The 13,189-nt window shown below is 46.7% G+C and overlaps 1 protein-coding gene across 5 annotated transcripts in view; it reads left to right on the forward strand.

Annotated features, from left to right (window-relative positions):
• The window catches only part of RFX4 (regulatory factor X4), a 162,280-nt gene extending 154,555 nt beyond the window's left edge, over positions 1–7,725 (forward strand). For all 5 annotated transcript variants that reach the window (XM_027070926.2, XM_053226685.1, XM_053226684.1 and 2 more), the window contains one exon: positions 6,129–7,725. In XM_027070926.2, coding sequence (XP_026926727.1) covers positions 6,129–6,401 — 273 coding nt within the window. In that variant the 3' untranslated portion in view covers positions 6,402–7,725. The remainder of the gene's footprint in view (positions 1–6,128) is intronic.
• The last annotated feature ends 5,464 nt before the right edge of the window (positions 7,726–13,189 follow it).

Consider the following 13,189-nt stretch of genomic DNA (forward strand, 5'->3'; position numbering starts at 1 on the left):
AGAGAGAGAGAGAATGAATCCCAAGCAGGCTCTGTGCTGTCAGTGCAGAGCCCAATGTGGGGCTCCATCTCATGAATCATGAGGTCATGACCTGAGCCAAAATCAAGAGTCAGACGTTTAACTGACTGAGCTACCCAGGTGTCCCTGAGGTGCTATTTTTAAAGACATTGCCACGAAAAGAAACCAGGGTCTCCTAAAGGCCCATGTGATCCCTGGTGATCAAAGATAGGTCTTGCAGCCTCCGCTCTGGAAGCCACAACAGTCCCCGAATGGAGCACTATCATTTGATAGCAATTCTTAATCGAAGGGCCAAGGACTAATTGAAAGTCCATGGAAGAAGAGGTGACAGGGTCAATCAGCCTTTTCAGCGTCCCCCCCCCCCCCCCACACACACACAGTGGCCTTTCAACAAGGTCTTTTGACAACTGCTGACCCCACCATGCATTCACACTCTATGCTTAAAGGGTTGTGCCTTGGCCTCCATTTATACAGCAGGGTGAGAAGTTATTTACATCACCTCTCTACCCAGGTTGATGGGGGTGGGGGATAGTGCTCCTGGAGAAGGTAGGGTGTCTAAAGACAAAGAATCCTTTGCTTTGTTTTTCACTAACATTTATGCATCAAGCTCTGTTTTAGGCACTTTCAAATACACGGACTCAATTCTCATAGCAACCTCAGGAAGAAGGGATTTTTCCTCCAGTTTTTAAAAAGGAGGAAACAGTCTCATAACGTAATTTGCCCCAGCCTATGTATCCAGTAAGTAGCAAAGCAGACTCCCATGCAAATTCTCCAGCTTTGAACCCCAAGCCCGGGGCAATGAACACTGCACCCAGTATGGTTTGGAGGGTAGGACGCAAATTCAAGAAGTTACTCTAACTGTTCTCAGTTTCAAGTTACCCAAAAGAAGAATCACATACCCTAGACTCACTTTCTTTCCTCTTGTGGTACTTTGGTTTAATGTTGAACAGAGAGGGGAAAAATCCGCTGCAGGGCTAATTAGTTTCTTTAGCTTTCCAGAGCAGAGTTCAAGCTGTTCCAGTCCTGAGTAGTGAATATCACACTTCATTGTGTCAGACTCACTGGGGAAAAGGATGAGTCTGAATTGAAGGGAAACCACAGTTACAGAATATGGGTTAAGGAATCCCAAGCGGTCATCAGCACAAGAGTAACTGAAACTAACTTCTGCGAATAAATACCTGTCTTAAAGACGGATACAACACATCTGTGAAGTGCAGTGATTCCATGCGCCCCAGCATTTATAAGCTCAAAATAATCTGAAGTCCTTTGGTTGTTGAAACAGAGTATGTGTGTGCTCTTATTTATACTATTTATTTGCACAACACATGCTTTCCTCTTGGGTAACAACAAAGGTAAACCTCCAGTCCTGCTTGAATTCTAGTAATTTCTGCATTAGTGAGTCCAGGTGAAGGAGGTGTAAGGCTTGAATTATTTCAGAAAAACACCCTTCTTGCAACTACGCTACACTTGCTCACATCAAACTAAGTGAACAAGGAAGGGATGGTCTCAGCTGCCCCTTCCCAGGTGCCCCTTCTTATGCTCGACCAAAAAGAGAAAACAAGCCAGACCAAATACACGGCTACAAAATATTTCTGAGCCTCATTCAACATGCGTTTGTGCAACTTCTACCCTGTCAGCAGCCGTGAATGTGAATTGGGTCCCTGAGCTCAAAAGCCATTTCATCAACGATGGCTAGAAACCCATGTACAGTAGACTAGAAAGCTTTTCTTTGTTCCTCATCTGTATGGCCAAGGCCCGACCTTGCCAGCCAGTCATGTAACTCTTCACCGAATCTCTGGTGGCCCAGCACAGCCCAGGGCCAGTTTGCTTAGGGTGTTCCACTTTGGGATAGCATCTTGAGCCAAAGGGGACAAAAATCAATCAACCGTAGTGGTATAAGATCTGTGACTACAGAGCCAAGCTTCCTGGGTTCAAATCCCCGCTTTGCCTCTAATTAGCTCTGTGCTTCAATTTCCTTATCTAAAAAATGGGGAGAATTATAGTACATATTTCTTAGGGTTGTGAGGGTTAAGTAAGTTGATAAAGGTTAGAACAGGGCCTTGCTCATAGTCAACACTATTTGTGTTTATTATTATTATTATTATTATCTTTCATAACACCACAGTTGTTATGTTTTGCATGGTATCTATGTCTCTTGCTATACTAGCTAGTAGGTACTCAGTTAAATACTTGTAATGAAATGAATGAATGAATGGATCCTTGCTCTGGTACTAAGCTGCTGTGTGCCCTCAAGCAGATCATTTCCCCCTCTCTTGACTTCAGTTTCCTCATCTGTGAAATGAGAGGTAGGACGAGATGGTCGGCCGCTAAGGCTCTTCCTGTTATTAATGGACCATGATCCTATGAAGCAAAGAAGAAGAATATTAGTAATAGCTAACACATTTTGAAAACTTACTATATGTGGGAATTCTAAGAGTTTCATGTGCATTAACTCAGTCCAACCCCTAAAAGCTCAATGGATGTGAACTGTCCGGCGAATATTTGGGGGGAGCTATATCCTCTTACAGAAGAGGCTAAGAGGAAGCCTGCCTGGGGGCAGGCCCACTGGCAGAACTTGGGTGCGGTGTGAGAGCCGCCTTTCATAGGAAAACAGTTTGCGCTCCTGACTGGGCCACCTTTCACCCCTTGCTCAAGTAGCAGTCCGTTTGGTGAGGGTCAGGGATAAAGGGCTTATTCTTCCCCTCTCCAAGTGCAGGAGAGTCAGCCTTGGTGTGGGGAGTTGTTTCTCAAAATAGAACTTCCTCATGATTCTAGAGAGGCCCAGAGTCCATCACAGCTGAGATGGCCATCTGACAGAACCTTTGACTACTCATGCGCACGCGCACACACACAGACACAGACACACACACACACACACACACGTGTGCCCACAAGTACCCCCTCACACACCTCTTTGAAGGGTGGGAACTGGGGACTTCTCTCCAGTTTAACATCAGTAGCAACAGCATGTGATTTAACCCAGAAAATGGTAACTTCCTGTTATGGGCCCTCAACAAAAAGCGCCTTTATTCTGTGCAGAGCTCCCTGGACCCCAGAGTTTGTGCCCAGCATGCTTAAGCACCCTGCATGAAACCGGATGTAAAGTGTGAAAGGTGAGGCTGGTGCCACAGGCCAGCCTCAGCCGCTCTCACCATGCTAAATAGAAGCTTCATTGGTGGCGTTAATCACTAGGCTGAGGCAGCGGGCACTTCAGCCTCTCGTCTTTCAATGGTCTCTTCACCACAGGGAAAACGAGTCACTGACTCATTTGCAATTAGCTGACCTAACGGGACAGATTTTTCCATGCTGGATTCTGTGGTAACAGGATTTTATTGTCCCATTAGGGATATTTTGAGCCAGTCTCATTTCCAGGCAATTACTCTTTTGAGTCTGTGACACAACCCCTGGGCACAGCTGCATCTAGGGTCCTCGATTAGGCACAAAAGCCACACTCTCTGGGGTTCTATGAGGAAGAGGCTCCAAGTCCCTACTGTGACATTTTTACCTACACTGGCCAAGGCAAGTGAGGCTCTGTCCACACCAGCGAGATGAGGCCTGGTCAGGGCCTGTAAGACCCTGTGCTGTGTAGGGGAGGAGGGAGCTTAAAGAAAGAGAAACAAAGACATTAAAGTATAATAGGGTGTCTTCCTCTCTTGTGTGATTCTGCGGTGGCAGGTTATGCCCAGTTTGCATCAGAGCGATGTGGGGGGAAATGCTACCCCAGCACTGGGTTTTATGCCAGTCTTTGTGCTAGCCTGCAGTGACTGTGGGCAGTGAGGATGCTTCACCTCACGAGTCCTGGTTTTCTTATGTAGATTCACAAGGTTGAATTATATGATCGCTAAGCTTCTGTCTAGGGGTGACACCCTGGGGTTCAGTCACCAGATAGTGACTGGCATGCCAGGCATCATTCCAGATATCAGGGAACATGGTAGTGAACATGGCAAAGCCATGCCAGGAGCTTATGAATAGAAGCCAGTGGAAACGGACAGCTAACAAGCAGGATGGTGAGCTCCTGACCGGAGAGCAGAGGGTGGAGCATTTAGCTTCTTGAGATAGGATGTCCAGAAAAGTCTCTGAGGAGGTGACATTTGAGCGGAGACCTGAAGAAGGATGAAAAGGCAGGCGTGCAAGGAGCGTGGGGGTAGGGGTGGGAAACAAGTGTTCTAGGCAGAGGGAACAGGTAGGACAAATTCTCTGAGAGGGGAACCTTCTTGGCCCGCCAGAGGATGGGAGAGGAGGCCTCTGTGCCAGGGAGAGCACTATGAGGCGAGGGGACGTGTGCAGGGAGCTTACCTGAGAGTATATCAGGAGGGGGAGCAATCTTTTGGAAAAACATTAGAGACTGTCTTATAATAACATTTCTCAATGTTAGCTGTTTGATACCTGGGATCTGGTTTTCTTGGACAGGGCCAAATCCTACGATGGTCTCAGGCCTGAGGGTTCACCATGGCTGCCATACGAACAGCATTCTGTAGATTCCCATAATGGGCACGTGGATGCACTTAAGCATCTTTGATCGGATTTGGGGATATGAAAGCCTTGGTATGCTGTCCACAGTCTCCTTGGCAACCACCCTGGGTACCTTCTCCCTTGAGTTCCCAGACACCACCTGCACGCTTCTCTCCCTCCTTCCTACCTGTTCTTTTCACTGTGAAGTGGCTGCCGTTTCTGTGTAAGGCATGCCGTCCCGTGTAAGAGAGAGTCCTGGCTACTAGAAGTTGGAGCCCTCTTTCTTGACCTATGAATACCTGTTTCTCTTTGCCTGCTTTGGGCCTAACAGCCTTCCCCTGCTTCCTTCGGGCGCCTAGTCAAAGGCAGAATGGTTCCCTTTGGCCCCCTCGACTATGGGGAACAGCCATTGTTGTCATCACCCCTTCTCTCAGCTGTCTAGGCTTCAGCCTGTCTGTCTCCCTCACAGGAGGCAGCTTCCCACCTAATCCCTCGGGGCTCCACTCTCCAACTGTCAGGGAAGACAGATGGGGAGCAGAAGAATTCATACATTCACACACACTCTCTCCCCTACTCGCTGCCCTTGCCATCCTTGTTGACTGGCTCCTGTCCTGGTTGGGGTGGCCCTAACGTAGCCCCGCGAGGAAATCTTTGTGCCGACTGGCCTGGCTGGCAAACCGGGAGCTCTCAAAGAGAGCCCAGAGCTCCTCCCCTTCCTCCCCTGTGATTGCACTAAAAGGGGCTTATTTGCATAGCTGTCTTGGAAACAGAGAAGAATGTAGAAGAAGAAGCACTTCAGAGGCACTTCTCTTATTCCTAATTCTTTCTAGAACTGCTTCCCCTCCTCTGTCCTATACAAAAGCACCCCTCCCATCCCCTCTCAATTGGCTTATCTGGACTCCTTCCTCCACATTCGCACCAAGCCCAACAATTTACCATTTCCTACTTGTGCATCTTTCAGAACTTCAGTGAATGTGAACCCAAAAGAGAGATGTTCTCTAAATGATAGGCACTAATAATAACCTTTGAAGCTGTTGGCTTGCTTCCTCTTCAAATGCCTGCTTTTAGGCTGCAGTTCATAATTGAATTCAACTGTAAAATGCTATTTTTAATAATGTCACTGTGGTTTACTTGGTAGTGTTGTTCTCTTGGGTTGATGGAGTGGGACCTAGCACATCTCCATAACTAATGGTAAAATTCACAACCATACATCCATATCTATTTGGACATGCTGTTACTTGTTTCTCTCTCTCTCTCTCTCTCTCTCTCTCTCTCTCTCTCTCTCTCTCCCCCTCTCCCTCTCCCTCTCTCCCCCTTCCTCCCTCCCTATCTCCCTCCCCCCCCCCCTGTATTCCCAGTGGGGCTGTTCCTTCTTTTGGATTTGACTTCCCCAAATATTCCACATTAAGAGCACAAAATCAATATTACTACTTGAGGGAACACCAGCCCTACTCTCGATTTGAAGTCCTTTGCCTTTTTCCTGTTGGTTACTTCCTAGACCAAGGTTCCATCCTTCAGGAGTTCACTGATTACTTCCTATCAACTTCCATTAATAGCATCTTAAGAAATTTAACTTAACTTGTAAATATGACCCATATTGTGTATATGCAACTTCCAAGCTAATTTTAACTTTGTGGAATTTCTTTCCCCTCAACAAGTACCCTTTCAATAGCCCCACTTCCCGGATGGAACCCTGTTTGATGAGCAGTACTCCCAGACTGCATCCTACCCCAGTCACCCCCCGATGGCCAGAGGTGCCCACAGCCAACACGTGCTACACAAGCCCGTCTGTGCATTCCACAAGGTACGGAAACTCTAGTGACATGTATACACCCCTGACCACGCGCAGGAATTCTGAGTACGAGCACATGCAACACTTTCCTGGCTTTGCTTACATCAACGGAGAGGCCTCCACAGGATGGGCTAAATGACTGCTATCACAGGAATCCATATTTAATATTAATAATAATTATTAATAATAAACCCAACAACCCACCCCCAGAAGACTTTATCTCTACACATCATAACTCGTGGACTATTCCTAAGTGTCCATTTTCCTAATGAATGTGAGTCTGGGATTCAGTGTGGGATGAATAAACTTTAGTTCAGAAACAGGACTCACTAAAAGTCAGTGAGATTGGGTTCCTGTAGCCAAGCCAGACTTGACTGTTTCTATAGAGCACTATTTTGGGCAGGCCAATCTGTGCCTTTTCCCTCTGTTCCACGACTTTGCTTTGTGTTGGCAAACACTCCCTGTAAGCTACTTATTTTCCTGTTGACAAAAGCTCATTAGTCTTGATGGATACTAGAGACAGAGTCTGGTTTGTGTTCTTGGATGGGCACATAATTTACCAAGAGCATTCACCTTGCCATCTGTCGTCATACTATACAACACAACGAACAGCCCTCAGGTATGTTCTACGCATCCCTTCTTCCTGGTGGTGCCGTCACTGCTTCCTGGAACACCGGGGCTAAATGCTGGTGTCTGGAAGATTCTAGATCCCCTGTTACTACACTCATGTTATTCACAGTACCTGCATTGTCTTGGAATGTAAGCACTGTCTAGAGGGAAGGAAGAGGCCTGTTCTGTATGCCTTAAGTTGATTGAGGTTTGTAGGGGACCGGTTCTTCTACATACAAGTATTTGTCCTAAGTTTGCACAATGGCTAGTGTCAGCAAAAGGCAGGAGAGGGGCTTTTAAAATTCTGTGAGAATGTGGATGTATGGTATTGAGTATCACACTCAGCTCTGCTGTATTAACTCTGTGAAACCAGATGGACCAAACATTAACTTACCAAGCACCAAGCGTGAAAATGACTTTCGTGGTTCCTTCATAAGACCGTAATAATTTCCGACACTTTGATAGAAAAAAATTTTTTTCAAAGCTGTGCCTTTGAGCCTATACTATACTGTGTATGTGTGGAAATAAAAATGTATTGTACTTTCGGAAACTTTTTTCGTAGGCATTTTTCTGTCAGATTGGTAGCAATTTGTGAGGTTTGTTAGAGATTAACATAGGTTTTCTTTCTGTATTATAAAATGCACCAAGCAATTATGGTGGACCTATTACCCTATGGGTAAGAAATAAATGGAGATATGACATCGGATGTTTCAGCAGTTGTTCTGTAAATAAAATCTTTGATCACACCACTCAGTGTGATAATCATGTCTACAGCTAAAATGGAAATAGTTTTTTTCTGTACAGTTGTGCAAGATATGAATGGTTTCACACTCAAATAAAAAGTATTGAAATGACCTGCTTTCTTCATTTTCATTCTGCATTTGACACGACTTCTGTGTGTGTGTGTGTGTGTGTGTGTGTGTGTGAGAGAGAGAGAGAGAGAGAGAGACAGAGAGAGAGAGAGAGAGAGAGAGAGATAGCATTCTGAATACTCAGGATGTAAATAGGCAAAACAAAACTAAGTGGTCTTATCTGGTTGTTCTTATCCACTTCTCCCATCGTCTTGTCATAAAGCAATCATTAAAATTTGGATAGGCCACACATCCGGTCCTTGAATGATTTAGTATCTACAGCCTAGTTGAGGTCTGTAAGGGACCAGTTCTACATACAAGGATTTGTCTTAAGTTTGCACAATGGCTAGCGTCAGCAAACGACAGGAGCCTTTCAGCCCTTACAGGGAATATTATTCTTCAATACCAGCATCATTAAGAGGTCCCCTGGTCCTTAGTTCATTATGCTTTAATGATCTGTGGGTGTAAAGATACTTGAAGTGCAGTGCTTTAAATACTAATAAACTTCTGGAACAGAACAGTAACATTACTGAATATTAAGTATCAAAAAGTCCTTCTCCAGCACTGCATTTTGATTCTAGGATTGAGGAGCGAGGATATAGAGGCAAGATGACTGTTTTGTCCAAACGTTAAAGAGTAGGATCTATGAGAAATTCAGAGCCACAGATTTCCAGAAATGGCAGCAGTGACTATTTTAACTAAAAGGCAAGAGAATTTGACAACTCGATTTGCATGTTGAAAGATTTATTTTTAAAGCCAAGCTCTTACTTGCTATTATATAACATATTTATACCTAAGAATGATTTTAGGATTAAAATGATATATTTTACCCAGCATCCCCTTAAAAATATTTCACTATGTTGGGGCACCTGAGCGGCTCAGTTGGTTAGGCATGCAACTTCGGCTCAGGTCATGATCTCGTGGTCCATGGGTTCAAGCCCCACATCGGGCTCTGTGCTGATAGCTCAGACCTGGAGCCTGCGGCAGATTCTGTATCCCTCTTTCTCTAACCCTCCCCTCTCGGGCACACTCTCTCTCTCTCTCTCAAAAATAAAATAAAACATTAAAAAAAAAATTTCACTGTGTTGTTCAACAAAAAGAAAGTAGATGTTGGATTTCACTCCCGGAAGATAAATTAGTTTGATCTCTTGGCCACAGTGCATTAGTTGGCCCTGAATGAGGAAAGTGGGATGGGGGGTGCAGGGGGAGGGGGGCAGAAGGAAGAAGAAGAAAATGTCAGATTCAGTCACTGCATAACATGAACCATACCTGTTGCTCTCATACAGTTCAAAGCTAGTGCTTCATAAAGGAAAGGATGTAGTAAGTCTGACTTTTGACTTTCCAGACACAAAAAGAAGAAGCAATTGCCCAATTGTCTAGCCAGGTAGCAGCAGCACATAACACTCCTGCACGAACAACAGCCACAAGGTCGTTAAATGTACAGATCTTTAGGCAAAAATAGTCACAGTCAACAAGGGCTGAGTCCCAGAGAATAGAGTGGACATTCCAACAACTTTGCAGGGGAGAGAATGTGTGCCTCCTGCTCGCAGCACAGCAGAGAACTGGGGGTCAGCACTGTAGGAAGAGGGAAGCTTTTGATGAGGACGAGTGGTCCCCGGGCGCACTCTCCAGAACACAAGGTGCCCATGTCTTGGGAGTTGAGTGTGTTACCTGTGTTCCCAATTGTTCTAAACCTTCCATTTCAGAATGGAGAAGGATCTGATTAGGAAAAGACAACAGCTGCTGTGAACTCAGGACTCAAATGCACCTTCTCTGCCTCTGATGGTTCCTTGCCAGTCACCAGAATGGGAATGGGCAAGGTTGGCAGCTGGGAGTAGGGCCAGTCACTTGTCAGAGGAAGAACAGAGGAGTCTTGGCAATAAAGGGACACTCCCCTCCTTAGGACTCTTTCTGAAAAGGACTCTGCCAGCTTGAAACTGGCTGAAGTTGTGAACAGCAGCCGGGATGGCTCACCCACGTTGCAAGCCTGTGGCGTCCTAGGCATCCATCCTGCTGTGTCCTTTTGTCAGGCCACTAGTACACCCCAGGTCTGGGAAGAAAGGGAATCTGTGGCCCCTCTGAGACTGCAGCCCAGTCAGAGACCAATCAAACGTGTGGCATTAGGTAAGCCCAACCCAGATGGGGAGAGGGACTGAAATCGTGGAAAGAGAACTGAGAGGGAGTCTTGGCTTCACCACCATGTGACCTTGGAGGAGTCCAGAGTGAGGACCTCAGGCGGCGATGTCCTAGAACTATGACATCCCAAATCGTGGCCTGTGTGCTGCTGCTGGAGCGGGGCCGGCAGATCTGGGTGAGCAGGGCGGACAGCTTAGGGGAAACAAAGAATGGACTGGCAGCTGGGCAGTGATTCAGAGGCAGCCACAGGAGAGAGGACGACGGCTCCACCAGCTGGTGCTCAAAAACAGCCCGAGGTTTGTGCCCACGAGTGCGGCCCGTATACCTGCCCCCCGCCACCGAGCAAGCCGTACCCCCTGCCTCAGAGCCAGCCCCACTCTCTCACGATAGTGGTCTTCTGCTATTTTCCTTGCCTCCAGCTTTGTCCTTCATGTTTGCTTTAAAGTGACATCAATCACAATGTCCGAAGTGACTCGGGCCATGGAAAGAGCAAAAACAAACAGGCTGTTTGTCCCAACTACTTACATCTCTTAAAGGCCGAATCACAAGATTTAAAAAAATTAAATGCTGGGAAGGAATGGTACAAATACTCCCTTTTTATACAGGGAAAAGAAAGAGTGTGGGGAGTGGGTTGATGTAGGTTTCCTGAGGCACAGAGTTCAGACTTAGACAAGGGCCAAAAGTATGCAAATCATCACCACTGGGGAGCTTAAGAGAAAAAGATGGAGATACTCATTGGCTTCAAAGTGAGGTAGCACTGGGATTAAATCTTGGTTCCACCAAAGATGTTGTGGAAGGGACATTCCTGCTCTCAGTAGGATTGGATTTCAGTGGTTCTCAACTCTGGCTGCCCATGAGTGTTACCCTGTCAACTTTAAAAAAAAATACTGATGCACGGGTCCCACCACAGTACACAATGGGCCTGGCATGTGACCTGCCTCCAGCATCAGTAGCTTTCAAGCTCCCCAGGTGATTCTAATATGTAGCCAAGGTTGAGAAACACAACCCCTTACACCTTGAAGTTCTGAGATCCAGGGGCTGCTATTCCCTGAGTAGCTTTTGCCCAGGGTTCCAGTCTGTCCAGAGTGGAGAAGAGTGCCACTCCCCCCTCCCCACCCCAGTCTACACTGTTTGGTTTCCCCCTCCACCGCAGCTGACAAAGCTTTCCCTAAGGGCACTGTTTTGTTTGCCCTTCAGCCCAGCCCACCTCCCTACCACTCTGCCGCCTGCCCTCCTAACCTGGACCTTCTCTGCTTCAGTTCCTTGGCAGCCTCCCAAGCTGAGCCAGCTTGGACACAGCCCCTGTGGTTTCCTCTTCTTCCAAGGAGGTCAGAACCTTTTGTGCTTCGTCAGCCTCGTCCCTGAAGCTCTTCCCCCCATCCCTCCCTCTGCACCTCACCCCCCCAGCCTTCTCACCCCCATATTTTGCTGCTGCTAGTGTAGGTGAGACGGAAGACGTGGGACCCAAGAGTTGAGAAAGGAGCTGTTGCTAGGAAAGGAGTGTGGGTGAAGAGAGGTGGTGGGTGGGAGAAATAGGGCTCCCCGGTTGTATTCTACTCTCTGCCATCATACATGCCTCAAGAGCTAAAACCAGTTGTTTGGGAACTATGATGAAAAATAATGAGGTCTGACCATGACAGCAGGGTGAGGGGACCAACCTCAGGAACAGCTGCAGTGCTGCCGCTTGGTATTTATAATAGTCTCCTGAGAGGAGGGAAGAGCTGCGGAGAAGAGTTGAGAAGGAGTGAATTCTCCGGGAAGTGCCAAACTGTGACCCCACCAGGGCTGGTATCCAACATGTTCTGGCCTGCGCTCCACCTCTCAGACGTGATCAGCTGCAGGAACCGACATGTAGTCAAGGCAGAGTGACCGTCTAAATGAGGGGCCTGCGGCACGCTGGGCGGCACATTTCTGAAACGGCTCTGCCTTCATTCATGGAACTTCCCATTTCTTGGGGTCTGCTCTGTGCCAGGCACAGCAGAGGCCTCCTCTCCGTTCCTCACAACCTCCTGGCAGTGTCAGTGGTACAACCATTTCTATTTAGAGGTGAAGAAACGGAGGCGCTGAGCCTCGCCCCAAGTCACACACAGTAAGTGGCAGGGCTGGGATTTGAGGACAGAACTGCCCTGCTCCCCAGTCTGTGTTCTTCCTACAATACACTGCCTTCTTCCTCCTTCCTCCTTTTGTCTCCACTCCACCCCACCCCCATGCCTCTCTCCTAAGCGCCTTTGGCCAGTGCAGATTTTAAATCAACCTTGACCATGGTAATAGAACCTACTGGGGTTGAAAAGAGTTTCAGAAGTTCTGGGAAATTCTTGTGTGTGCTAAATGAAGGCAGTTTCTAGGCCGGGCACCAGATCTTCCCCCACACTCGAAGTGGCATTCCACTCACTCTAAGTTAACAGCAGACTAGCTTTCCCTCTTGTCCTTTCCCAGGGCACATACAAACCAATACATTATCAGGGACCAAGATTTGGTCATTCTATACAGAAACAGGAACAAAAGAAAATCAGTAATAATGTAAAACAAAAAAAAATACCAGGTCACGGGAGGATTTTTATTACCAGGTTGAAAAAAGGCTCTGCAGGGGAGGCGCAATGAGCCAAGTATTCACCAGAATGAAGTCATTTGAAGGGGGGAGGTGAGGTGAGGGGGGACTGGCTACCTCTTGCTGTTCAGGTCACTACCCTTTGACAGCGGTGGCCTCTGACCTCAACAACCCTACAATTCTGTTTTGACTGACCCTGAAACCCATGAAATTCAGATGTAGGCACTGCCCAAAAGTTGAGATAAAGCTGACTAATATGGGAAAAGCTCCCGGTATGTGCCCCCAGCTGAAAGGAGCTGGCAGTTCTTTGGCGGTAGATGCAATTTATTCTGTCCTCCTCCTTTCAGGGAAATGCTAATCCTTCATAGGCAACTGGAGGGGAAGACTAAAATGTGTTGATGATGAATGACAATAATCCTTTGTCCACTTCTGCCTCCTCCTAGGGTTGAACCTTAAGAGTTTAATCACATGTTGGTAAGTAAATTAATGCTTTACTGCATAGAGTTAAAAAGGAAGTGGTGGGAAGAAGGGCTGTGAGAATATATTTTTTCTGACATGTGAATCTCAAATACTTAATTGCAAAGGCACTGATATGGGGCGTGTGTGTGTGTGTGTGTGTGTGTGTGTGTGTGTGTTTTGGGTGTTTTAGTCCCCTTATTTACACATGCACACATAAGACAGTATTCGTAAACTGTCTTATATTAAAGTGTATCAGTGTCAAGACATTAACTTCAAGGTTTAAAAACCAAAGCAGTGTGCTGGAAATGCTTTTCTGTTGTTAAA

The sequence above is a fragment of the Acinonyx jubatus genome, chromosome B4 (assembly GCF_027475565.1).
Source record: "Acinonyx jubatus isolate Ajub_Pintada_27869175 chromosome B4, VMU_Ajub_asm_v1.0, whole genome shotgun sequence".
Taxonomy (NCBI): Eukaryota; Metazoa; Chordata; class Mammalia; order Carnivora; family Felidae; genus Acinonyx; species Acinonyx jubatus.